Source organism: Lichenostomus cassidix, chromosome 1Aa (genome assembly GCF_008360975.1).
Source record: "Lichenostomus cassidix isolate B80296 chromosome 1Aa, HeHo_3.0, whole genome shotgun sequence".
NCBI classification, from domain to species: Eukaryota; Metazoa; Chordata; class Aves; order Passeriformes; family Meliphagidae; genus Lichenostomus; species Lichenostomus cassidix.
Window position 1 is genome coordinate 32698404 of NC_139480.1, and position 27364 is coordinate 32725767.

General features: G+C 38.0%; 1 protein-coding gene across 4 annotated transcripts in view; it reads left to right on the forward strand.

The window, feature by feature from the left end:
• HMGA2 (high mobility group AT-hook 2) overlaps positions 1 to 27364 on the forward strand; it is a 138042-nt gene that overhangs the window by 35159 nt on the left and 75519 nt on the right. For 3 of the 4 annotated variants that reach the window (XM_085044414.1, XM_085044397.1, XM_085044406.1), the window contains 2 exons: positions 1595 to 1681; positions 9254 to 9304. In XM_085044414.1, coding sequence (XP_084900540.1) covers positions 1595 to 1681; positions 9254 to 9304 — 138 coding nt within the window. Of the gene's footprint in view, positions 1 to 1594; positions 1682 to 9253; positions 9305 to 13618; positions 14924 to 27364 lie in introns of those variants that run through there. The other variant, XM_085044422.1, reaches the window with a different exon arrangement.

A 27364-nucleotide genomic window follows, 5' to 3' on the forward strand; every position in this document is an offset into this window, starting at 1 on the left:
CGAAGGAGGATTTTGCCTGCGGATGCAACCAATTAATCCCGCAGCTCGGCGGGGGCAGCGCGGAGCCGCCTGCAGCCTTTTCCCTGCCTCTCTCGGAAGTCACGATTGAGAAGTAGGGCTGTCCGTGGAGCTCATTTTAAAGCGAGCTTCCGCGGGCTTTAAACGTGTTTAGCCCCATTCATTTGGCATCAGCCCCACTGCCACGAGAGCCTTCGAGGGGCTCGAAACATGGAGAGAGCTGGGCAGCAGAGCCCCGAACCGGGGGAAACCCAGCTGCTTTGCTTCCTTCCCTTCCCCCGCCCCGATATGCTCCTGGAAATTGCACAGAAAGTACTTTATTGGAAAGCCATACAAGCAGAGCCCCCCGTTTTCTCGCACTGCTCTCGGTGGCACTCACTCCATCGGTCCGGTGGCCGTGGGCTCTGTCCCCCTTTCTGCTTCGCCCCGTTGTTGCCCTCGCCCAGCCCCAGCTGCCGGCACCCACCGACCCTGCGGGCTTGTGCCAGGGCTTCCTTTTCTCTTTTTTTTCCTTTTTTTTTTCCTCTGAATTTTTTTCCCCCTATAGCATTTGAATGTATGGAAGTGAAAGAAAAACGCGTCTCGTTCAACGTGCTCAGTCCAGATGTGCAGTGCCTGCGGAGCTCGCCACTGAGCTGCGGCACTTGGGAAGTCCCCTCGCCAGCCTCCCCTTAACCTACCCGGGAATTACAAAAGCTGAAGGGGTTTAAACTGGTCTAAGTTAACAAACTGCATTTAATTAGTTTTACCACATCCTGTAATCTGAATGAAATGTATAATATTCAAGACTAGAAGAGTTTTATAGTGTTTATGATTCACTGAATAAATATTTGGAATCTGAACTCTTAGTAATTCATACCCAGTTTTAAGGACTGGTTATTTACCGTCAGGCAGAAGAACTAGTTAAGAAAATTGCTAAAATCATCAGTGTCGACTAATTTTCGAGTTGGCGTTTTGTTTCAGATTTTTCTTTGGTTAGTTTTTTTTGGCTTACTAGTGTTCTATTTGAAGAAACTTCTACATTTGCATTTTAATACAAATCAATTATCTTTAGAATAGGTGAGAATATAATGCCGACTGTAGAACAACAGAACCGCCCCCCCCCCCGGGAGGGAAATAGACTCATCTTACTTTACAATATTCTGGTGGTTTACTTTTTTCCCCAAAAAAGTTTGTGCTAGAAACTACATGTAATAATTGTATCTTGCTATAATGAAATGCAATTGAAATTAAATGAGTAACTGTATTATTTTTTAAACAACTGCTCTTATGTAAGGGAAATCATGGCCATCTTTAAAAAATGTGTTTCCTGCTATAATTTATATGTTAGAATATGCACACTTTTCCAAGTTTTTTTTATGCAATTGCAAGAGAAGTTAGACTCCTTTATTGTGCAAAATATATTTTTTCCTTTACCTGGAGTTGTTAAATTTTTCATGTTGCATTATTAATATTGTGTTACTTATTGATACTGTTAATTTGTATGTTTTAAGCAGCTTCTCATTTTAGTTTATCCTTTAGAACATCTGGGTCAGTTGTAGCCTCTTGCCACAATAGCATGTTTTCCTGTATTTAGGAGCCAACTGGTGAACCATCTCCTAAAAGACCAAGAGGAAGACCCAAAGGAAGCAAAAACAAGAGTCCCTCTAAAGCAGCTCAGAAGGTGAGATTATTAAAGAGAAAGAATTGCTAATGCTATTTTTTCATCAGCTGATAGCAAAAAATCCAATCATTTAGGCTGTGAACTGTGGGGTTAGAACTCTTTTAATAATGGAAGGTACATAAAGCATGAATGTCACATTTTTAAAATTAGAATTAAAATGAACACCCTAAGGACAGAACCTATAAGGACATCTTGCATTTTTAGTAGTCTACAAATTAGTGAAATAAAAATGTATTTCATGAGAAGTCATGAGATGTCCTGTATCCAGCAAGGAAGTCAATGTTAAGGGTATTATTTTCTTCATTAAGATTTTTGTAAGAGGAAGATTAATTTCTTGACCACTTAGAGTTGTTACTACTACAGACCAAATCTGTATATTAAAGCTAAGTGCTTTGTCAAACATAAGTTAATTAGAAGTAAATCCAATTATGTGTTGATGGAAATAAGTGCATATATTGAAATTTACAGCTTTAAAATGTGATGGTAAAGTAAACTTTGATTTACAGTAAAAGCCTGCTATATCTTTAGTAATCAGTTTCAAAGAGACTTTTACTGGAAGTGCTATTAGTCTTCTGAACCCCTATTTCTGCTTGGTGATGGGACCAAACTTTTTTTCTGGTGGTTCTGATTGCGTTTAGCTGTAGGAGAAGCTCCCTGAAGTCACTGCAGGACTTTACATCACAAATATAACATGCAAATGTGACTAAATTGAATTTGAAGTGGGGAAAGCAAAGCATTAAAAAGCTGTGTTATCAAGGCAAATCATACATACCCTTCTGTAGGAAATATTTTAGTGAAGGCAAATAGCTGTGTATAGGCTTGAAAACAAGTAAGGGAGATTTGTTTATGTTGATGGTTATACAGCAGTTTGCACTAGTTTACAGGTACTAAATTAGAAACAAAAGCTTACAAAATCTGGTAGGGAACTGTAGTGCTAAAGTGTGTCAGTGTCTTTTAAGGAGGTTTGTGACAAAACCTGTGGAAGGTATTTGTATCCTCATTTAATTATGGTTCATTTTTCAATATGGCTATGGTACTGACCATATTAAGTTTGATAGTTTTCAGTGTTATAAATTACTATAGCAACTATTGATAAATATTAAATCATTACAAGGTGGCTATGGTTTCATGTCTGTTTTGTTTAAAGTGTTTTCAACATTTGTTTGACATACTTTTCCAACTGTCTTTAAATTCAAAATTGGTTGGGTGGATTTTTTTGGGGGGGTTTTTTTTGTTTATTTTTTTTTTTTTTTGGTTGGGTTTTTTATTGTTGGGTAGGTTTTGGTTTTTTTTTTTACTCTATGGGCTGGAAAAAAAAGCAGCATATTCTGTCAAGAAATCCATGAATTAGTAAAAAATGCTTTACAGGCTAAGTATTAAAAATCTTTTAAAGCCATTCTGCAAGATAATGTGTTTAAAATGTTGATTTTTTTTCTTTATACAGCAAAAGCATTCCTTAGATTCATGTTAAAATAGTTTATATGTCACTCTTCAGAAGAGAGAGAGCAGTTTTTTATTAGTCTAGCAAATCCAAATGTGAGCTGTAGTATTTTAAATATTACTCCTAGGAGTGTTTGCTTTCCTAGGAGAAACATTTGTAATAGGATTAAATTTTAAGTAATTTGTAGAAATGTGTTTTTAAAAAGATGCTTCTAAAAGAAATATTAATATTGTTTCATTTACATGAGTGATTTGGAAAACAGTATAAATGGAAAATAATTAAAAAACATTCATATATGTGTAGGTTTTCCAGATGACTGTGGTACATAGTTGTTCTTTCTTAATCTAATTTACAAATTGAGCAATTTCATTGTAACATTTTGATTTTCAGAATGCGTCAAGTTACTGCTCTAATTAAAGCTTTTGGGTGTTGCTAATGTAAAAAATTGATCAAAGACCACATGTCTTTTTTTTATAATAAAAAAACCCCTTTGAGGGGTATGTAATTACAAGTCTTAAGGGTTTTCTAGGTTTATAGATAAAGTGTATAAATGTTTGATAAATCCTCTAAAGCATAAAACACTTATAAAGCCTTACTAGAAGAAAGAGACTGGTATCACATATCAAATAAATATTTTAGCTCTTTTTCCAAATTGATAATTAACCCTCTCTAAAATGGCTCAGCTTCTCACCAGGTATCTCAAAGTATATTTTTAATGTAATATTTCCAATAGTTTTTCTAACAGCAATATGGCTGGGAAGGCTTTGGCACTGTAAGAAGGCTTCATTTGGTGGTGAGGGTATCACCTCTAAAAAGAGTGAGTTATATGTTCAATTCTGTGGTAAACATATTTACACATACATATGCATACATAAATTTATTAAGGCTTTATCCAGCCTGTCTCAACTCTCAGAAGGAGACCTGGCTATCTTAGCTTAAGCCCCTCTGCAAGTGAACCTGGGTACTATACACCCAACTGGAATTTGCTGGAATTTCTAAAGAATAGTGTGTGCCCTGTGTATTTCAGAGGGAGCTCATTGAAATGCTTTAGAGTGCTCACAACATGTTAGATAAGCGTCGACCAGGAGAACCCACCGAGCAGCCATGAGAAGGCACTCATGATTAATTGATTGGGTGTTCTCTTGCAAAGCATTACACATCACAATTAAAAATGTATTGCACTAACTGGCAGTGAGTTAAAAATACTTCAGAACTGCAGCTTTGTTTTGCTATACTTCAAAAAGTAAATACCCTTATATCAGTTGATGGACAATTTACCCTGGAATTGTGCTTGTGTTGTGTATTTAAAATTTCTTGGCTCACAGGATTTTTTTAAAAATTTCTTTTTCTTTTTTTTTTTTTTTTCTTTAGCTTTCAGAACTTGTGTTTGGTCTTAGTAAACTGGCCTTGGGGCATCTGAAAACAAACTGTGCTTGTTAGGAAATTAGCAATGTGAAACTTGACAATGCATACAGAATGTTGCAAAACTAACTAAAACGAACTGAACAGCTAATAATGTGGCAATTACTCTAATTTTGGGTAATACGCTTTTTTTTCTTAAAGCCTTGCATATCACACATGCCTAAGTTTTTATAAACTAGACACAAGAAGTAAACTGTGTTTTATAGAAGACCAAACCATTTCTCAGTTGTTTAATTTTCACAAACAGGAGGAACACAATGTGTTACCAGATAAGAAGAGGTAGAGACAAAAAGACTCCTGATCACCTTGCACTTGAGTTCACACAATTAGGTTGTTATTATGCAGTCTGCATCTTTAAACAAGTTATTCTGTTATTAATTCAAAATATTTGGGAAAAAAAGCAAAATGTGAAGTGGGTTTAGGGTTTTTTTTCCCCTAAAGCACAACTATTTTTTTAGGAAGATCATAGTAGGGATCTTCCTTTTCAGTTTCCTGGGTGTTCTGTGGTTGAGTTTTATTTGTTTGGTGAGCTGTGTTCCCAGCCCATCACACTTCCCTTTCTAGGGCTTTTTTTTTTGTTTAGCTCCTGTAGTTTGGCTTGACAAAAACACTCTATAGGCATAAATACTTTCCTGTTTGGGAGTAGGAAACGCATTTGTGACGTTAAAAATGAGCAGTAGCTACTATATGATTGTCTTTAAAGACATTGTCAAGGGATGCCCCAGAAATATACAGTGGTAAAAGCTCTTTGGTGAAATTTACCTTCAGCTAAAATATGTTGAGTTTTGTTGTAGTTATTGGTTCAGTCAGAGTGACTGAAAATGCCTACAGAGCTTGATAGATCATCCTCTGAAAACCAGAACTTGTGATCCTGTGTGTGGCTACACTTGCTACTGTCTCTACATTACATGGCCAGGGTTTAGTATGTAGAAAGGCATGTCCCTGGGTTAAGCAGTCCAAAGGTAAAAAAAAAAAACCAACAACCAGAAAAGTGCATGTGATTAGGACTCTGCCCTGAGCTGGTTCACGAAAATCTAGTTGGCTTCTCTATGCTTCATTCATTTTCACCAACAGCAGTCATTACAGGCTTAAAGGGAAAACAAGACCAAATTTATCAAGTGATTGTGACATGGTTATTGCACTGAAAAAACAAGAGACCTCAAAATCAGGTGTTTTGACCTAGATAGGAAAAGCAGAAGACTGACTTTTGTTTAGAATGAAAATGATTAGAACAGGACATGGAAAGTGTGGTGTTTTTGTACTTAGTAAATCGCTAAGGTTTTTTTAAGACTATTTTTTGACTAAATAACTGGGTGTTTTTTTGAGAAAGACACATTCCTGGGCAAGGTCTTTTGACACTGTTTGACAACAGTGATCTTCCTTCTGAGAACTATCACTTACTTTGCGTGACTTACAGCTCTGACACGTTTTATCTGAGATCTCCAGTAGATCATTTGCAAAGTAGATAGAGTTCTTCAGATTTGGATTCTGTTGCATTTGAGGTCTTCCTCGGCGATGCATAGAAGCCCAAAGAACACTTTATAGCCATTCAATTATTTGTATTTGTCTTGTCTTGTTAATTGCTTTCAGTAGTACAGCCTCAGTATCTGTCTGAGTATAGCACATTTTTGCAATAAGGAGGCAGAGATCATGGGCAGTCAAGTCCTAGAGCTGCTGAGAGAAGCTGTTTGGAAGCAGGGTTGGATGGCCCTGTGGTACAGGACTTCAATGGGTTGCAAATCTTCCTGGGGACTCTTAGCTCGCTTCCAGATAGCAGTGACTGGAATGGTGATCTTTCTCACCTATGATAAATTTAAAATATTTCTTGTATAGATCATGCTTTTAAATGTGAGTAAATTTAGCTCTGTTCCTAAAGTGTGTCATTGCAAAAATGGTGTATTCATATTACCATTTCTAAGAAATTTCATATTTTTAATGAAATATGCATTGTATTTCATAACAGACCCAATCCTTCTTTAAGTTTGCTGATTTCATGTCTTAGCTGTATAAAGCAAGGTCATGCCTCATAGCATAGTAGCACCAAATGTTAAAAAGCCTCATACCAAACACCACCTCTGGGTGGCCTGGGCCTCTGTGTGGATTTGCCCTGAGCTTCAGGGGCAACACTTCAATTAAAGCAAAGAGCCAATAGACTGGAGTGATTCTGATGATGCAAATACCTGTACAGAGGAAAGGCGATATTTTAGCACTTCCATGGAGAAATGTATTATTGATCTCATACACAGTAAAACATTTCTTCAAGTGCTTCTGTTAAAACACAGTCTTCCACTGTTGGAGAAAATGGAGGCTGTATTTTCACAAAATGCAAGCTAAAAAAAGTCCAGAAGGAGGGAGGTTGAATATTTTTCCTAAACTTCACGTATTTGTCATTGCCACTGTGCTGCTACTACTCCTTTTGTTTGTTCCAGAAGTGTTTTATCTTTCTCTTCTCTTGGAAAGGAGATCAAAACTTCCACTTTGGAGGTTCTTGTCATTCATTTTCTGCAGTTTAATCTGTGAAAACCTTGCTATTTACTTACAGAATCACTCTGTACCAAAACATCACTTCTGGCATGCCTGGCTGTTTGCTCAGCTCACCTCTGGGAAAGATTTGGTTTTGATAAGAACTATGGAAATGTTTTTCCTCTAACATGAGGTCAAAGTCATATACTGCAGGAATACAGTGCCTTTCAATCTGCCAGGTCCCCAAGCACTTGACAAACCAGTACCCAAACTAGCCAGCAGGAACACTAGCCACTTCTGACATGGACCTTTGGTGGTGGGAGAGCTCCGCGCTGCTCATGGCAAGCGGCCACACTGTGTGACAGTTTATGGCAGGAAGCATAGATTAGTTATTTAAAGTCTCTCATATTCGTTATACTTTGTAGTTAAAATTTGTGTCAGGTTTGTTGGGACTTTAATTAAAAGACCAAAGTAGTTTTTGTTTTCAAAAAATTAATTATTTTTAATAGAGTTTTGGAAAGGAGTCTTTCCTTCAGGTGTGGTAATACACAGACAAAAATAAATAGCATCAGTGCTTTGATAACATGTCAAATGTTGATTTGTTAAGAACAATTTTAACCAATATTTTCTTTTAAGATTTATGCCCAGTGTTTCATGGAGTAGACATAGAAGCAAGGGACTACAGCTTATCAAAACTAAACCATATATTTTTTTTTTGCATCCTTCAGGCTACTAAGTATAAAGAAATTGAACTCTTAAAGGAAACAAAACTCTGAGATAGACAGCTACAGGATACAGTAAAGGCACTTTAACAAGTATTCTCTTTAGAGGGTTTCACCTTACATGTAATACCGGTATAAACGATTAGAGCTCAAGTTTGCTCTTTTAACAAGTCTGAGTGATAATTTTGCCCTTTAGGAGTGTGAATTTTATTTTTCACAGCTTTCTTATTGGCAAGGTATTTATTTCAAAGTAATTGCCCTTAACTCACAGGGCAGGTTTTTTTGTATAGATTCCTACACTAGTTCCTCAGCTCAAGTTCTCTTTTGGAGAGATCCGATTTACACAGCATTAGGTTACAGTATATGTTACAGTGATTGACCAGCAAGTGATTCATTTAATGGCACAGTTGATTTTTAAGGGCAAATCAAATACACATACAGTTAACTGAGGGAAAAAAAAACAAAACCCCAACACAATTAATGTGTACTAGAAGTCTTCATTCTTGGGGACTTTGTATGTGGCAAGTCCTGCCCTGACTACAGGTGGTGGCAAAATCCTCATCATCCTGAGTGGAACAGGATTATTTACCTGGTGAAGTATATGGATGGGCATAACCTAGCTAGAGAAAATAACCTCAATTTTTCATTTTAAAGTCTGTCTTTTAGTGTACTAATGTACTGCTGTGAGTGGTAGTCAGTCCACAGTGTGACACAGTGGAATTAGTGAAAGTCTGTAAAAGAACCTGTATTTCCTTTAAGCTGAGCTCCAGGAACAACTACTGGGCTTATATAAATATAGCTGTCACTTTTAGGGCCTCTTCCACACTCTTTCCTTAAACCTGGAAAGGGAAGGTGTGTTTTGGGCCATAAAAGGTATGCTTACAGCTAAAGGATGTGCTTTTACCTGGAAAACTTCACATGAAAAGTAGAGAATTTTTTTCCCAACATGAACACAGGCATGTTCATGGTGATATTCTGTCCTAATTAATTTCATGCATGAACATAATGAGACTAAAAAAGGAACTTAAGTTGCTATAAACTGCTTTGATCAAGCTTGAAACAGGCTGTATGTTTAATTTAGTGTCTTCAAGTACTTTTTGATGGCCTGTGAAAGACTAGATTTTATGTTACTGGAGGTCCTCAGGTTTCCCAATTGCCCCTTGTCCCCATCCTCAGCCTGCATGTCCGGTGGCTGGCCTAGGCCAGGGCAGCCAGGCTCTGCTGAGGGCACTGAGCAGCTGGGAGGGTGTGGGCACACTCTTCCACACCCCTGGACACGGTGTGGGTCAGGGCTGGGGACACCCTTGGGTGCAGGTGAGGCATTGCCTTGCCACCCTGGCTAAGAAATGTCAGAAAAAGCACTGAAATCACATTCTGGCAGAAAACACATAGATTAGCTGGGGGGCCTGGTGCCACCCAAGAGGTATAATTGTAGCTAATGTTACAGGAAAGGAGTTCCTAGTTACTGAGGCTGTTAAGTAATGCTGAGGTATAAAATATGGCGTGTTTCTTTTCCTTTTACAGAAAGCAGAAGCCACTGGTGAAAAGCGACCTCGAGGCCGGCCCAGAAAATGGGTAGGTATTTCACTTCCAGATTTATTTGTTGTGTTATAATGCATGCTATAAAGTCCATTCTTTTAGAAAAAGTAATTTCATTTGCAAAAAAAAAGGCGTCCAATTTCTGTGTCTCTTTGTTCTGGTGGATTGACTAAAGGGTTAAAGATAGCAAAGAAGTTGATCACAGTTTCCTACCTTTAGACTCTGTTAGTTTGCTTAAGACAGTTTACAATTAAATGTTTGCTTCGAGTGAATATTTATGTGTCTCTTATCAGCATGAAGAGAGGCTCAACCCTTTCTTCAAAAGAGAGTAAGAATGAGATAACTTGTTCAGTAATTGAGTAACAAAGGTTAAAGGGGTGCTATCAGACATCAGAAGGTGATAAGACTCAGATGTAGGGTGCACAAGATAAAGTTTAAAAACCAAAATGCTTTTGTTCTACATTGCCTGGAAACATGCATATTTTCCTTAAATCCAGTGAGAAAGAGCGCAGATGAACAGCAGGACATTTGCACTTAGAATTTAGTTTTTCCATTCAGAGCCATTTTCATGCCTCATATATTTGTAGTGACTGGTAATATATTTCATTAAAAGTTTCCGCTTTTCCTGGCCCCATTTAGTCTTTAGATGTGTCTATCAGACGTATGTTTTTATTCGTCGGCTATGGAAGTATTTCAGCTTTAGGTACTTGAATTTCTGTGTTCTTGCTGACATTTGCAGCTAATGAGGGTCTGCCTGGTGCACCTCTCATCTGCATATTTTTCACTTGTGCATGAGCATTACTTTATTATGAAACTAATAATTGCAACAGTTTCACTCTTTTTTTTGTATTATGCATATTTTGAAACTTGGTATTACTTAGCTGTCGTGCCTGATGAAAGTGTAGTCTTTATTTTCTTATTCCAATGATACGATTGCTGCTTGTAATTTTCAGAGAGAATGCTCCTATGTGCAGCTTGCTTTGAGATAATGCTACAGACCATGAGAATTGAATACGACATTTTATCCACTTCTCTTTTTTCTCTCTTTCCAGTTTAAATTAAGTTCATTGATTCCTTCTCTGTACATGATGAAATGGAGAGTGATGTTGTATTTTTCTCCAAAAAGAAATGTGATTCAATTATTATATGCCATTATGGTGCTAGCTCTAAGCAATGCTTATAGTTGAAATCAAGGGAGGAGTCTGCCTGAAAGCAGATGGTACAGCATCTTCCTTTCTGTTTAGACCTCCAACATGTAGTCAGAAAATGTCCTTTTTTATCACCCATACTTCAGTTTAGTCCTTAATGATTATATTCTTCCTTAATTAAAGTTATTTATGTATAAAGCCTTAATGATGATGGTTCAGTATCAGTGAAAGTAAGGAATGTGTAGGGTTTTTTCCTTGGAGAGGGCAGAATTCTACATTTTCATAAATTTGTAACCCTTTTTTTGGGAGTCTAGAGATTCTGTGTCATATGTTGTTCATCAAATTGTAAAGTATTATTTCTTCTGTTTCCTTCAATATACACGTGCAGAGACATACGAGCTAACAGACCACTGTAGAATTCTGGTAGCTGATCTTTCTGCTGGTTCAAATTAAGTATTTAATGTTTGTGACTCACAGTGTATTTATTTATATATCATTTTTTTTGAAGAGAAGTAAATCTTTTTTGACTAGTATAAAACTGAGAAGGGGGAGGGAGAGCCCAAGTGGAGAGGGCAAGAAGCCCAGTTTATCATAAACATATGAGACATCAGATGATCTTTTTAATGCAATAATGTGTACTTTGCGAAGTCGTCAAAGGAAAGAAGACCCTTGTCAATAGAACAGACAGTAAAGATTAAACCAAATCTTCTGAAAACAAAATACTCAGCTACATAGAAAAGCTTTCTAAATGTGGAGGGCTAATTGAATGAAAGTCCTGAAGATAACAAGGTCAAGCAGGTGGGAAATGAACCTAGTTGAAATCAGAAACACAGTGTCTGCTGCTGTAAAATTCACTGCAGGTTGCTGCACGCGTGTGGAACACACTGAAGGCTGTGAGTCTATTACCTATTAACACTCTTTATGGGGGCCTCAGTACTCCCTAATTTTAGAGGTTTTGTTGTACAAACATTCTAAGCTGTGTGGATGCATCTACATTAGTGTGTTAGGTCAAATCGGGAGTATGCTTTGGAAATACATCTCCTAATTTTCCCCACTTACTCTATGCATTGTGTAGCAGTCCCAAAGCTCATAGGTTGGACTCCTTTCAAATGAAACCAAATTGGAAGATGTGCTGCAGAAGTGCGGTCTGGTAGACATTCAACCCACAGGACTAGGCTAGAGTGAAATAATAACCTCTTGAAAGGTGTGTGGTTTGGACCTTAGGTCCTCAGCATCATCCTGTGGTCCATATTGCGGACATAGTATTTGATGGTTAAAAAGGACTATGAAGCAACCTGGCTTTTATTAACAGAATTATTTTACGTAGCACAGACATAAAATCAAATTCATAGCAGATAATTATGGAGATTCATATTCACAGAAGTCCATGAAATATTTGTCAATTACTTCATCAGGGCCAGTTGGCCACTGAAGCCTAATGCTGCTGCTCAAGGGCTCAGCAGTGGTTTTGCTCATGGCTTCACACAGCCCTTTGTAAAGAGCTATCAAGGGATTTTTATTTTATTTATTTAATTTGTGTATGCATATAATTTGACTGAGAGGAAGGGACTGAAGGTAATGAGTAGAGCAGGGGACTAAGTAATCAATTGGTTTGCTGTTTGTTCCTAAGAGCTACATTGAAAAGCCCTGGAAATTTCATAGTGTTGTTGTGCTCTCAGGCATCAGTTTAATTGAGGAATCTGAAATCCAGTTTTGAAGTTGATGCTTAAAAGGGTATTTGGTTTTTATTTCCACTGTTTCGTTGTGTCTTAAGGTAGAATTTTCTTTGCATTTCCACATTGTTTAACTTGAACCACAGACTCTCTGCATGACATGGCAGAGTTGTTCCAAATATCCAGGGAACAGTCCAGAGCTTGTTAAAGCCTTGAGCAGTACTTTGGTGAGGAGGAGAGATGACTGATTCCATGCCATATAGCTGTTTTAAAGGATGGATAGATGCAATTCTAGAATTTTTATGACTGTAATAGCAGAAGGTAGTTGGGGACCTTCTGACCAGCGGCATGCAGGTGAAACATCTGCTTGCACATCTCATCACTGATACCCAAGAATCGTGACTTGTTCAGAAAACTTTCAACAATGTTGTTTTCTGATAAATAGTATAGATAGCACATTTCAGGTTGTTAGGAGATAAGAGATAATAAGAAATTAATTTCCTTAAGCAGATTTTTAATCTGATCTAGTCATGACCATCTGGACAAGCTGAGAGGGTAGGGGCTGTTCAGCCTGGAGATGAGAAGGCTTCAGACAAACCTTAGAGGACCTTCCAGTACCCAAAGGGAGCTACAAGAAAAATGAATGTAGATGGACTTTTTACAAGGGCATGTAATGATAAGACAAGGAGAATGGCTTTGAACTGGAAGAGAGTGGTTTAGGTTAGATATTAATAGGAAATTCCTTACTGTGAGACTGATGAGACAATGGAACAGTTGTTCAGAGAACTTGTGAATGTCCTACCCCTAGGAGTGCTAAAGGCCAAGCTTGATGGGGCTTGGAGCAGCCTGGTCTAGTGGAAGGGGTCTTTGCCCATGGCAGGGTCGTTGGAACTAGATGATCTTCCAGGTCCCTTCCAGTGCAAACCATTTGATGATTATATGATTGATGATTATAGTACTTTTTAAATGAGGGCAGAATTTCACTTTATACAGAAAGTCAGCTTAAGCAGTGCCAAACCACATTTAAAAAATCACTACAAAAATGCTTTTTTATGATAACTTTTTCTTCAGATTATTTCCCAGTGCAATTTTGACATAGCTGAGATACAAAACCTTAGACATGGAATTGCTGAGATGTTTCTATGCCAGCAGCTCCTCTGTCAGGGCAAGGACTCCTAATGCTCATTAAGTTTAAGATTTTGAAAATGAGGTTCTGAATTTTGAAGAAATACATATCGAGAAAAATTTGTTGCCTCAGAGGACCCGTCAATGTTCTGAGGCTATTTCTTGCCCATATTAGCTGAGTTGGTCAGGCCATGGTGCTCATAACGCCAAGGTTGTGGATTTAATCCCCATACAGCCATTCACTTAAGAGCTGAACTTGATGATCCCTGTGAGTCCCTTCCAATTCAAGATACCCTGTGAACACTGAGCCTTTCCACACATAAGTAAAATTTCTAAGTCGAGTTTCTGGTCTGACAGCGACATGCTCCGTGATGTGAAGTAATTTAATTTTTCTTCTCATGCAGGCGGTCATTTTTGTCTCGTATGAAGTCATGGTCTAAGAGGTGCTTTAAGTCATGCAGGCTTCTTCACTGGGTGGTAGAGAGAGCGAAGAATGTTCAGAGATCATAGTCCACCCTGCTCCAAAGAAGGCTTTGTTATAGTCGTGGTGAATTCTCATCTGGAGATACTAATATTTTGACATTATGGAAGACAACCTAGATAATAAAATAAGACACATATCTGACTTTTAGATAGCACAAGGTTAGTGTGAGACATTCCCCCCTTTGATGTGATGCTAGTGCACCAGTGCATCCCTAAGCTAGGCTAGAGATTCGGTTGTTACAAGAACATGTATTTGTTGAAGTTAAGTACTACCAGGTCCATTTGGAAGAAACCCGAATTGAGGTAAAATTTAAGTCACGGATATTGGATGATGAATGAAAAAGTTGCTATTTATGTAATTATAAAAGATAGCACAGATAAAAATTCAGTTTCTTGCTTTTCGAAGCATAACTTAATTTCAGTTACTTTTAGTCTATACAATTTTTAGTGCTATACCTGTGGTGTTACTGCTTGATGTGAAGTACATAGTGAAAATTTGCATCTGTTGCTGTTATTTTAATGTTCTAAACTACCTTAACTTCTTTCTGAAGGTCACAGACGCTATTTTATATCTTGGTAATATAAAATACCTTCTTTCTTGGACATGTTTTACATCTGTGTGGGCAAGAACATCACCTGAGAATGTTCATTGTTTCAGTGGTCTAATCAGCCTGAAGGGGTTTTTATAATTAAGAAAAAAGGACTACTTACCTCTCTCCTTTAAAATTCCTAAACTTAAGAAGTGGATGAAGGACATGAATTAAAAGCCTTAAAGTCTTTATACTTATACACTTACTTTCTAGTTCATATGACCTGTAAAAGAGACCATCTCTCAAAACACAAAAATTTTGACAAAAGGAATGGTTGTTGAACTTTTCTCCTGTGACTAATAGATGCTCTGGTTTTTTCCCTTTTGCCAATTTTCGGTTGTTTGATTATTTTTTTTTTCTTTTTTACCCAGCATTTTAGGAAAGTGAAAAAATCATCTTACATGCTTGAACCAAATGCATTAAAAAATCACCAAAAATATGTTCTGTCTCCCCATTGTTCAGAGAGGTATGTGTCTTCATCACTTTAGACGTTTGTCTAAGCAAATAGTGCCCTTCCTTGGGATTTCAGAGTCCTGTTTCTTGTTGGTATAAACGGATGTGGCAACATTTATTTGAAGGAGACCACAACAAAAAAATTAGCCGTAGTATTTCTTTTCTAAAATGCATTTGTATTACCAAAAGGATATTTCACTCAGTCTCTAATTCACTTCCACTTCTATTAAGGTGTATTAAAAGATATCAGCTTAGCTAAAAAAAATATGAGACTCCATCTGCTATTTCAGACTCCTTAAAGGAACTGTTTGAGGTCCAAAGAGGAAATTTCATCAGGTAAAAAATGCATGAAGTAAAACTAGAGCATCTCTAGTGAAAGGCAAACTGAAATTCTTAGCTATTTCCTTTTTATGATCTCAGATAACGGCTATTCAAGAACTTTAAAAATTAGTTTTCCATTTGGCTGTGTACTTTGATTTTATAAGCCTCATTGCCCATTTTATGTATGAGGAAACTGAGCAGTGAGGCTGTTTGCGGCAACATCATTTTTACGTATTTTTACGCCTGCAATGTTTGAATTCTTAGGGTTTTTTACTAACGCAATTATCAGCAATTGTGCATCCAAATACCTGACAGAGAAAATGCGTCAGGTAAAGAAAAGTACAGGCACTCATTCTTGCTCCTACAGCTCCATTTTCATCATTGAAAATGTTATGAATGCAGAAAGAGAAGCTGGGCCTCACCTCCATTGGAAGTGCACTCCACAAGGTTAATTGCCTTGCCCAAGGAAATCTGTAGGAGAGCCAGGAATAGAACTCGGATTTCCTGGCAGCCTGCCCTGTGCCTTCAGCTCAAGGCCATCCTCCTCCAGTAAAGCTTGCTTGAGAGCACATTGGATGAGGTAGGGAGAAAAACAGACTTTTCAATCGTGTATCTTAAACCAATAGATATTTTTTTACCTGTTCCTGAAAATTCAGGTGTGACTATTTCAGTATCTCCAGTATATGTCTAGCTGGTGGGCAGTGAGGAGTACGAGTAAGATATTTTGAAAGCCTATATATCATCCCTGGAGATATTTAAAAGGCATGTAGATGTGATCCTTAGGGACATGGTTTAGTGGTGGACTTGGCTGTGCTGGATTAATTCTTGGACTTGATTATCTTAGAAGCCTTCTCCAACCTAAATGTTGAAAACTGGCCTTAGCTAATACTCAAAAATTTTGTAGCTTCTCCTCTGCATGGCATTTCAGCTTCAAGAGAAGGGCTGGAGAATGCTTCTCATCCAGGAAAACACAGGAGTTTGTGACTGGGACGCTTACACAGGAGGTGTGGATTTAAATCTTCATCACATTTGCTAATAGATAGACCCCCTGTGAATAGTTTTGCTCAGAGATGCTGCTGTCCAGGCTGGACCTGAGCACTGTGAATGGTACTGTGCTCTGTCCTGGCATTATGTAGCTCTGAAGGCTTCTTCAGGGATGGAGCTAGATTTTGGATGACTGTTGGCTGAAACATAAATGCAATGGGAGTTTTAGTAGGGAGGTAAAGCTTGCTGCCTTAGATTATCAATTTTGAGCATGTTCAGCTAATTAAACTGAGAGGGCTTGAAGGTTGAGTAAGAAAATACTAGGCAGCTGAGGAACATCAGAGATAGCTGCAGAGAATAGATGGATGAAAACCCACTCTAGTGAAATCTCCACGTACATAAGATGTTATTTGTGTGTTTTACAGCATGGATGCTAGAGTTTTGCTGGCAACAGCTTGCTGCAATCTATTTGCACATGATTTTAATTAGTTGTCTTGCCAGTTCAAATTGTATTCCCTGTTATTATTGCAAGTATTGTAGACTTTCAGGGGTTTTTTTGGCAGTTCAGTTATATATCTGTGTGAGTGCTATTTCCATAGCAGTTTCAGGAGACTAGTAATGAATAATGTATGTCGTTATTCTGCTTTTTCTTTTTACTTACTTAAAATAAGCTCTCTATTTTCAGTTTGTATTATTCCACTCTGTAAATCCTGACAACTATTGATCTGTGGAACTGCAGGGTCAGACTTTGGTGCTACTTAACTTATGATTATTTAAATAATAGTACTGATAAATTAAATTTGATTGTGTATCCGTATTGGTGTCAATGAGAACGGCATCTGGTCTGCAGAGGTTGGTTTGCTTTGATTAAAAGTGATTTGCCAATGGTGGCAGTCTCCATTTGGGAGCCTCTAAGATTATCAGTGAATTGGCATGATTTAAGGTTTTACATCCTGTCTGTTCAGAGTAACTGCTGAGAGCTTTAAAAGTCAGGCTGGTAGTTTCTGTATGGAGCAGAATTCATGACTTTACCTAATACATTACCAAAATCCATTTTGACTGTTATCAATTATCCTAATATACAGCAATTGGAGCCTTTCACAAGATGCGATAGAAATACATATGTGAGTTTCACTGTTATGATCTTATCAAAATTGCGTTGTGTTAACATATTCTTGGGGTTTCCTTAGTATTCACACAGAACCCATTCAGGCTCTGGCTGCTTCTCCTGCTTTGTTTCCTGTTAACGATGCTAAATGCCTTGAGAAATCTGCCTGGGGACCCTCCTTCCATGTACAACTGTGTATTTGGGTCTTGAAAAAACATCTCACACGACTGACAAAGTAGATACAGTACTTGGATCACAGTATTAAATATGTAGAGGAGACAAGGTGCCCTCTGACATGACATGAACTGTTGCATTCATGGCATGAACTGTTGCATTCATTTATGTTCATTAACATTCATAAACTATTCCGAGGAGTCAGAGGTTTATGAAATTTTCAAGGTACTTCTGCAAATTTCCCATTCAAGTCAGGAACGACTATTCAAGCAATTGTTTTTTCAAGCTTTACGGAGATAAGTCTGATTGAGGTAGGTGGACTGACAAATGGTCTGCCAGTGAGACATGATGCCCCCGGTCAAGTAGATTGAATATGCAGCTAGGAGATGCTTGATAAAATGTTACGTTTGTTGAAGTCAATGGCCAAACTCCTAATGAAATCACTTGCCTGGATTTCAGTCCTTCTCCATCTGCCACAAATGTGATATATAATTGTGTGTGCTGCTTTGTTACAAGCTCTGTAAATTGTGTGAGTTGCCATGTTAGCACAAAACACAGGTAATTTGAGGAAGACCATCTATACATGTTCAACAGAAACTTTATGTTGACTCTTATATTGCAAGAACAGTATTTGAATAAATCTATGAATATGATAAACTTGTTATTAGTGTCAGCTAAGTTTTGAGCAGTCACTGCATGAGTAACAGGTAGACTATACTTGGACAGAGACACAGAAGATTTTTACTTTTGCTTTTTTAATTCCAAAGCAACTTGTATGCCACATAAACAGTAATGCTTCCTATAAGGAGAACTTTTTTCTTCTTTTATCATTTCTGTGGATTATTTGAAAAGTCAAATGTGGACACCTCGCTACTGTGACCATGAGCAAATTTTTCAAAGATACATAAAGATGTTGCTTTTAATATGCCTGAATTATCTTGCTTTTTCGGCATGCATAACTTTCGTTAGGTTGTGGTCATAGGTAGATACATACAGAGGGGATATTAGTCACTGAAACAAATTCTTTTTAAAGTGAGGCTGTATAATGTAGTGCCTCCACTGAAGTGAATCCAATAGCAAGACTCTGACTTACTTGGTTGAAGTCAGGATTTCTCTCTCCAAAGGCTTTTAAATGGTGATCCATAAATTGGAAACCCTTTCTTAGTTATGCTAACAAAAAGCCACCTATTACGGTTTTCAGTACGGGAAAGAATTTGCCCTTTAATCTGCAGCATATCTTGAGGGAGAAGGTTTTGCACATAGGATTTTTTGTTTAAATTAGAACAAATCCTTTAGGTAAAGACAATACCCATTGTACAGAGAACAACAAAGAGAAACTATGCTATAGCTGATGTTCACATATGAGCACAGAAACGTTTCAAAATTATAACCTTAATAATAATTTTACTCCAAGCAGAAAGTTTATCTTTTTCATTGCTCATTTCAGGAAGTAGGTCTCAGAACCTTTGCAGGCAAATCAGATGCAATTGCTTTCCAAGAAAGAGGTTATTAATTCCATGGTGCCAAATCACTGAAAAAGCTAAGGGATAAGTTAGAGTCATCATGATCTTTTTGCATAATTATAATTCACTCTGGTTTTCTCTGCATGGTGAAAGTTCAAATAGTAATTAAGTAATGTCCCAGAGCAAGCTTTGTGCATTGCAAAGCTCTGTACACCTTTCTTCACATCCCCGAAAGCCATTATCTTGAGTGTATAATAAATGGGAAGCAGAACACTAGTGATTTATTTAGTTTTCTTATTTTTTCTTTTTTTTTTACTTGTTAGTTTTCAGAAAAGCTTTTAGTGACCTTAAAACAAAACAAAACAAAAAAAGCCAACAAAAAATGTAGAGGAATTCTGTCCTTTCTTTGCACTTCTGTGGTGTGAGCATTCCAGACACGTTGCGCAAGTATAGAAGCAGGGGTGAACATAGCTGTATCCATTCTGTTTGTCTTCTCTGGGTCAACATTTGAATACTTAGCTTGCTTGCTCTCCTCATTCAGGGCTACATAAATATCATGGATAGAAAATTTGAAAAAGTTCTCATTTTGATTAATTTGAACATGATAAGGAAGTTGAAAATTTGAAAAAGGCATTTATTTAATTTTAAAAAGTACGACAATTTATTTGGAAGCCATTCAACAAAATAAACATCTAATCTAAGACTAACTATGAGAATATGAGAAATATGAGAAATTTCAGGTAACGTTTGAGAAAATCTTAAACCAAAGAGTAGAAGACAGGCAAAAAAAGGGGACAAAGAGCCCAAGTCTCTATAAGACCTAGAGAAGTGGTGAATTGTCACTTCTGGATTCTTGGATTGAATTTGATCTCACCAGCCGTCAGCTCAGTTGTGTCCCATGTGCTGATATTAGAGTTTTCTGTGTAGGGTGAGAGAGTGCCCCGGTTATCCATCTCTTACTTTGCATGCCTGTCATAGCCCCTCTACCTCTTGCAGTCTAGGAAACTGAAAGGAAAAATATTTTTTCTTCTTTCAGAAACAAAAGTGATGTATAAAGCTCTTTCATTTACAGCAGTTACGCTCTGTAAATCAAGGCTCAGGGTAACTCTCTTAGTACCTGGGTTAGATCTGGAAGGATACAGTTCGGGAGGTTACATTCCTCTTTTTGGATTCTGTTGCTCAGCCAGATACCTGGGGATCTCCTTGTAACTAGTTCATCATGGTTATTGTGCATTATTGGGGATGGAATAGCCAGACTCCTGAGAAAAAAGCTGTGTCAGCTTGAGGATGAGGGCAGAATCATGGGAAGTTTGAAGGCAGTTCAAAATCACTTCATTCCCTTCATATCCTGTCTTAAGCTGTATGTCTGATTTTGCACTTCCAGAGAGTGCAAAGAGTTGGACCCACAGTGTATGATTTAAACAGCTGCTGACATCAACCTTGAGTTTGGGTGGCAATACATCAGCACCATGAATGACTTATGAATGAAACAGAAATTTTGAGGGATATTTTCATACTTGGCTTGAGTGAAAAGTAGAGAATATTATTTGTGCAGATGGAAATGTCCCTGCCCACTGAGGTGCAGTGTTGTCTTTGCTAATCTCAGATATATTTGTGTTTGAGTGTGGATTTTCTCCTCCACACAGGGGTTCTCCTTCTAGCCAATCTGTCAGTGAAGTCATAACCCCACAGCTGACATCATAGTCTTAATCATGGAAAGTATTGCGATCTCACAAATACAGTCTCTGAACCATGGGAAAATGAGCTGTAAGACAGGAAGTTGCTGTTTAAACTCAAATCAATGGCAATTATCAGAAACAGAGAAAGTAATAAGATGTAGTTCTGTAGGGCCAAATTGATTTTTGGTGTAGTACTGTTGAAGGCACTTGAGTTACCCCAGGGAGGAACTTGCCCCCTGCGTCTGGAATGACTTGATGGCAAGCATGGAGAGGAAGTGAATTTATGCTCCAGTTTAATACATTGGAAAGTTTTCCCTTGTCTGAAAGTCTTTCTTTATCTCTGAATTTCCTGGCTTTTGTGGATTTATATTAGACCTTTAATGTTATTTCAATGTATTTTTTCTGGTGTTTGATGTCTTTTGGGTTGTTTTTACTGGGGTTATAATATATATGTACTTAATGAAAGCAAAAGCTGTCTTCCATTAAGGAGGCTGCAAAGCTTTCATGAACGCTGCATAGCTACCAAGCACAAGGTGTCTCCTTTTTTCAGATTGGTGATTGTTACTTTTGTGGCTAAAACATTCATTTCAATAAGAAGATGCAAGGATCTCTTCAAGAACATTGTAGCACCTCTTTTCCAAGGCTAAATATTACTGCAAGTTTTGCTTTTTTACCAAGGGGTTGCCTCACCAGCTCTATGTGCAGAGTGCTTGTAACCTCTTAAAATTAGTGATCTGCAGTATAAATAGAATATAAATACATTGTGCTGGTCAAACCTTGACAAATAATTAATTGTAACACATGTGGGAAAATGACATAAGTTACATATTGTACCTGTATGCAAGTTTCTCACCCTTATTCAGAAGATATCAGAGTTCTCTGTTCTAAGCCTGGTGGGAGGCAGAGATAATGTACAGCCAGGCCATGGGGAGTTGAGGCTTTTGGGGATGGAAGCACATGAAGGGTGTTATTTGTGCATGAGCCAAATTCCTAACAGAAGCAGAACTTGGTTCTGCCTCGCTTGCATGGTGTCTTGAGTCCATGGCGTTTCCCCAGTGATGTCATGGTGTAAAAGAACAAGGGGCAAGGGCTACAAGTTTCAGCAAGGGAAATTCAGTTCACCAGTCTGAGCATTAGGGTGTTTCATGGCAAAGATGTGTGGGCTGCAGTTGCTCTGATGGATGTTGCAGCAGGTAGGCATCATGAGGAGTTGGTTTTAGTTTGATCTGAAGTCCATTGAGGAGCTTATTTTTACCACTATGCCAAATGCATGGTTTTCCAGGGGAAAAAATTATCCATCCATAGATTAGCCACAGAATAGTTGTTGTGTTCTCTTTTTTAGAAAGAAAGAGAAGCATAAGGTTCACAGTAGTTTGAAAGTAAGGTCCTGTGTTCTGTATCTTATCAAGACGTAGCAAATATATTTCTAGCCAGTAGATTTTTCTGAATGTTGCCCCTGGACCAAAAGTTGTGAAAGAAAGTTCTTCTGTCCCTGGTCTGTGTCAGCACTGTGTGAACATATGTAATAGATCAGGTCTGGAGGAAAGTTTTTGTTTTCATTTTTTTTTATTTCTGTGAATACTTGCAGTAAATCTTTTTTAACAGTTCATCTGTTCAACCTGTTTATTCCGTACTTGCAGTTTTACTAATCCTATTTTTTGTGACATCATAATGATTTCCACAGCAACCAATTGTGAGATTGCAAACAAAGGGTTATGACTTCAGGTGCAGAGTGAACAAACTCTTAAGAAACAGGTTTTCAGGCAAATGACCCTATTAATAAAGAATAAGAGGGTTGGGTAAAAATCCCCAAACAGATGATGTGCAGTACCGACAGAGGTGATTCAAGCTGGACAGTTATTAGGATTTCCTGTGAGACTATAGTATTGTTTGAAGGCCATAAAATACATGAATGTGCAAGAAATTATTTTTTCATCTCTGTTAAAAATGCTCAAGTTGCTATTTAAAGCTGCTGTGTTTGTCAGAACGAAGTTACCTCTTGACTTGTGTGTTGTTTCAAAACAACACAAGCCCCCAAGGTATAACTATTATTCAAAAAGACACTATTGATTCCTCAAGGATTTTGTTGTGAGTGTGATCCATGTGTAGGTGAGAGCCATCATGAGTTTCTTGCAAAAGCTTCCTCAGATTATCAACAGCAAACATTTCTGATGAATTTTATTGTATTCACTGTTGGAATGAAGGGACATGGTGAAGGAATTCTACTTGCAGTAATTTTACGTTTGTTGATGTTTCCTACATCCAACTTCACTTTTGAATTTACAGCTCTTCTTTCACTTCTGCAGCTTTGTGGGGCTCATAAGCCCCACTTGAAAGAGTAATGACAGTCCTTGGTTGTTGAGGACTGTTGCCCCTTATGTCCCCACCAAGCAGATAGATTTTTAATTCCTCCCCAATACACTGGAGTTGTTAGTTTAAACCAGACAGGATATGAGTCCATAACAACCAAGTAGTTTCTGGGGCTATCCTTTTATGTTTGTATCCCTGTAGTCCTTGTTCTTCTTCCTTGGGCAGTGTGTTGGGAAAGCTTACAAATCACAGCGGCTTTGTGAGCTTGTTTCTTATGCTCCTTCCTGGCTCCTGGCAGAGATGGGAACCTGTCTGTGTCCATGCTTTGGCCTTGGTTTAAGACTGTGCAGAGTTCATGGCTGTGACTCGCTTCAGACGGGTACTTGTTACCCTCCAACCACTTCATCTCCCTGTGGCAGTCATCTTCTCCCCCTGCCCTGTCTCTGGGCATTTTTATCAAAGAGCGCCTGAAAAGGAATAGTGAGTTTGAGGACATTTCATTAAATGGGCAAGATATCCTGTGTGGAGCTTTCCTCTCTCTGTGCTTTCCCTTCAGCTTCTTCACATATCAGACCTTAAAACAGGATTTGTATTTATTGGCATGTCAATTAATAAAGATACAGTAGGTCTTGCTTTATTTAATTGTGTTTGTTTTCTTCAGGCGTCTTTGTCTTATTCTTGTTTCCCTCTTCTGATAAGACGAGGGATTCCTGTGTGGGCCACTTGTTCTAACTCTAAATGCTTTCCAAATTTCCTTTCCCTTATAGTTTCCCACAGGCGCTATTTCTTGGTTTCTCTGAAATACTTCCCCTAGGATTTGTGTCTTTTTTCCCCCTAGCATTTCAAAGTTTGGACAGGGATTCTCTGCTTCCTGGAGTTTTAATGATTACATCCTCTGTGCCCAGCCATAGCCTGTTAATGGAGTCATGTGCACTGGGTTTCTTACGGGAATCTTCTGTTTGCTGCTCCCAAGAGAGCAGAAGTCTTCGCACAACAGATATTGGAGTAAGAACAGCAAATGCTTTGGGCTTTTCCTGAGCAGCAGGACTGGCTGGGAGGGGCTGCTGACTCTTGATTTATCCATCCTGAGGAAATGGCCAGTGTAGGTTTGCTCTTCATTTTGATGAGACGAGATGAGAGCAGTCATTCTGAGGAGTGGGATGTATTGTATGTAATATTTAAATCATATTTCTTGCGTAAACTTTACGATTGGTTGTCAAGGTGATACCTTTTCCCTTTTGGACAGTAAGGCATTTCTGGTAACTCTGTCCCCTGTACAGTTTCTACAGGTGCTTGAATATTTAGTTTGTATAAAGATGAATGTACTAGATTGTTGCTGTGATACTGACAACTTTTCAGGGATGTGGAGTATTTTCAGTTCATATGGGTGATATTCAGCTAACTAGGATAGATTTACATGTGAGGTGATTAATCTCTTTTCCTCAATGAGTAATGAGTCATTACTCAAGATGACTCAAGATGAGAGGTGATCAGCCATCCCGTGAGCTGTCTCTGTGGTCCAAATACAAAGCCATGCCATGAAGAAATTAGAAGATTAGTTGTAGGGTTCATTTTATTCTCCCCCCCGTTGCCTATCATATTTTCCCTTTTGTTCTCTGGGCCAGGTCTTCCAGCCTTCTGCAGGTTGTTGCAGGTCTCTCTTTCCAGTTCTCTTTAAGTTGTGCAAACCTGATATATCGGAATGGTGCCCCTAGAAATATTTACCCTGGTAGACACTGCTTTCCCTGGGCCTTGAAGACAAAGGAGCAAATCCTTCAGCTTTGGGAGGAAATGTACAGACATCAACAGGTGGTGTCTGCTGAGGTTTTTGTATGCCAGAAAGAACAAACTGGATAAAAAGAAAACCTGTTGCATTTATCAGGTACCTAGAAAATCCATGGTTGTCAGTGGATAAATGCAGACACACACTCTTTGCATTCCTGGTCTGGACACACTCTGAAATCCTGCTGCAATTGTTGTGAAGTCACTCATCTTTACACGCACCAAGCCATATTTTAGCCATGCTGTGGGTGGTTATTTTAGTCTCAATTTCACAGTAACTGTACCTGGAATGATTACACCAGCAAAGATGTGAAACATCTTAATGCAAACAGCAGCAATGGGTGGCAGTAGGCTGGAATCTGCTGTACCCCCACCTCTGCTGCAGCCGTTCTGCACCTGGGGGCTTCCCACAGCTGGGAGTACTTAATTCACAACCTCCAAGTAAGTAGCTTCTATTTCATTTTGAGCACCAGAACATCTCTGCTAAAATAAAAACTGAATTTCCTGAAGTTTGTGGAGCAAGGATTGCAGGCAAATGCATTCACTGGGAGGTTTAAGTGTTAAAAAAAATTGAGATTAGGCTCATGTTCTGAGTTTGACTTTTTTTTTTTAGTCTCTCCTTAGCTGATTTTCCTTCTTCAGTATTTTATTCCATTAGCTTTGGTGAGAACTTCCAGAGATAGGAATGTGTTTTAGTTTTCATTCAATTAAATATTCTTTGACTATTACATATGTAAAACCGCCATGGCTGAGAGCACACTGTAGTATATTGATGTAACTTGCAAAAATACTTAAGGACCTTCAGTCTTTTTTAAACACCTGAATAATGCCTTTGTTTGAAGAAGTCAGGAAGGTATCAGTGCCTGTGGTGAGGAGCTATGTAAGGATCAGTCGGATCTGATTTTGTCAGAATGAAATGGTGAATGAGAAGTCAGAAAGAGATACCCTTTGTGTGCATTGGATGCCATCTGAGAATGAACAGGTTGACCAACATGTAGGTTGTGAGATCCTTTGAAGTGCCTGTATTTGAGCGATTTTTCTATGTACATCCACACTCAGACACTTGAACCAAAGAAGTTCCAAGGCAAACACCTTTTAATATTGAGAATATAAAATACAAATATAACAGAAATATAAAATACTAAATTGCACATAAAATTAAATTTTATTTAATTGTATACAAATAAAAATACTAAATAATATAGAAAATGATATTGCAGTTAAAACTTTTCAATGAAATGTTTGTAAGCCCAAAAACTTGAAAATTCATGTTGTATTTGGGAAAATGGCCTCAAGAAAAAAGTGAAACCTGACCGTATACTATTGCCCAAAGCTTGAAAAATATGCGAACATTTACAAGTCAAGGTCAGTCAGCTTTGTCTGCTCCTGATGTCCCTTTCCTCACAACCAGAACTTTAGTGACCCTTCCTGTAGAGACTCTGCAGTAGTGACCCCTAATACTAGACCTTTTTTTTTTTAATGAGTTATTTTTCATAACAGCTCTGACAGACACCAGTAGGGACAAAACATTAACCTTCCCAACAAAACCACTTGGTTCTTTTTCTCTTCTTAATGATTTCTTTCTTTCTTTCTTTCTTTCTTTCTTTCTTTCTTTCTTTCTTTCTTTCTTTCTTTCTTTCTTTCTTTCTTTCTTTCTTTCTTTCTTTCTTCCTTCCTTCCTTCCTTCCTTCCTTCCTTCCTTCCTTCCTTCCTTCCTTCCTTCCTTCCTTCCTTCCTTCCTTCCTTCCTTCCTTCCTTCCTTCCATAGTGATTTTTACTTTATCCTCAAATAGCTTGTCTTTGACTCTGAAATGCCTACAGGGATATCATTTCAAGAGAGCTGGCCAACCTTCTGACTCCATTTCATCTGATAGATTATGTTTTGTCTGTTGATGCCCAGCTGTGCGGGGAGCCTGCTCAGGTCTGGAGACTGAGTTGTCTGTGGGTTAAGTTCAACCTGCACGTTGTGAGGAGGGCAGCAATGCTTTGTACCTAGTGAGAGCAAAGTCAGTTAATTTCATATTTCTTACAAAAAAAGGAATCCATCTTGCGTGGAAGTCCTATACAACTATAAAGCATTGATCAATAATTAGTTCTTGGTCCTCTGTGCCCAAAATGTTGTATTTCTAAATAGAAAATTATGTGATACAAATCCCTAAAATATGAAGTAAATAAAATGGAATGTTATGTACAAAATGCTTTAAATGTACCAAATGCACTAAGAACAATATTTAATGATTTGGCAGACAATCTCGCTCTCCATGCATGCAGCTCAGGCTGCATTAAATGTGGCATGTCCTACATGTGCCATTCAGCTCCCTGTGACTTTTCCATTTAGTTCACTGATATGCACACTGGTTGTCTTGAAGTGCTTAGGAAAAGGAAGTTTTGCAGCAACTAATCTCTTTCAGGAAAATAATGATAGTGTAGCACTTTACAAAATAAATATGAAAAGTAAATGTTTGGCAGGGTTAGTGAGAAGAGTTAAGGTTAGGTATATAATCAGAATCAAACAATCCTGTCTTTCACTTGTTTGCATGCTTATAGTGCTAATTTCTGCCTCGGTTCTTATTTTAAAAGTTGCAAGTTGATATGCTGCTTTAAAAGGCATGAACTTATCTTACCAAGTGAATGAGCAATGATACACTTTCAAGAATACTTGTTAAAGAGTCATTTCCTAGTACCACAAACTGAGGAAGTAATTTGAAATGAGTAACTAGTCGATTTAATAAGTCAGCTAATGTACTCTTGAAAGGAATGAGAATAATTTAATATCAGACTAAAATATTTGATAAAGAACCTA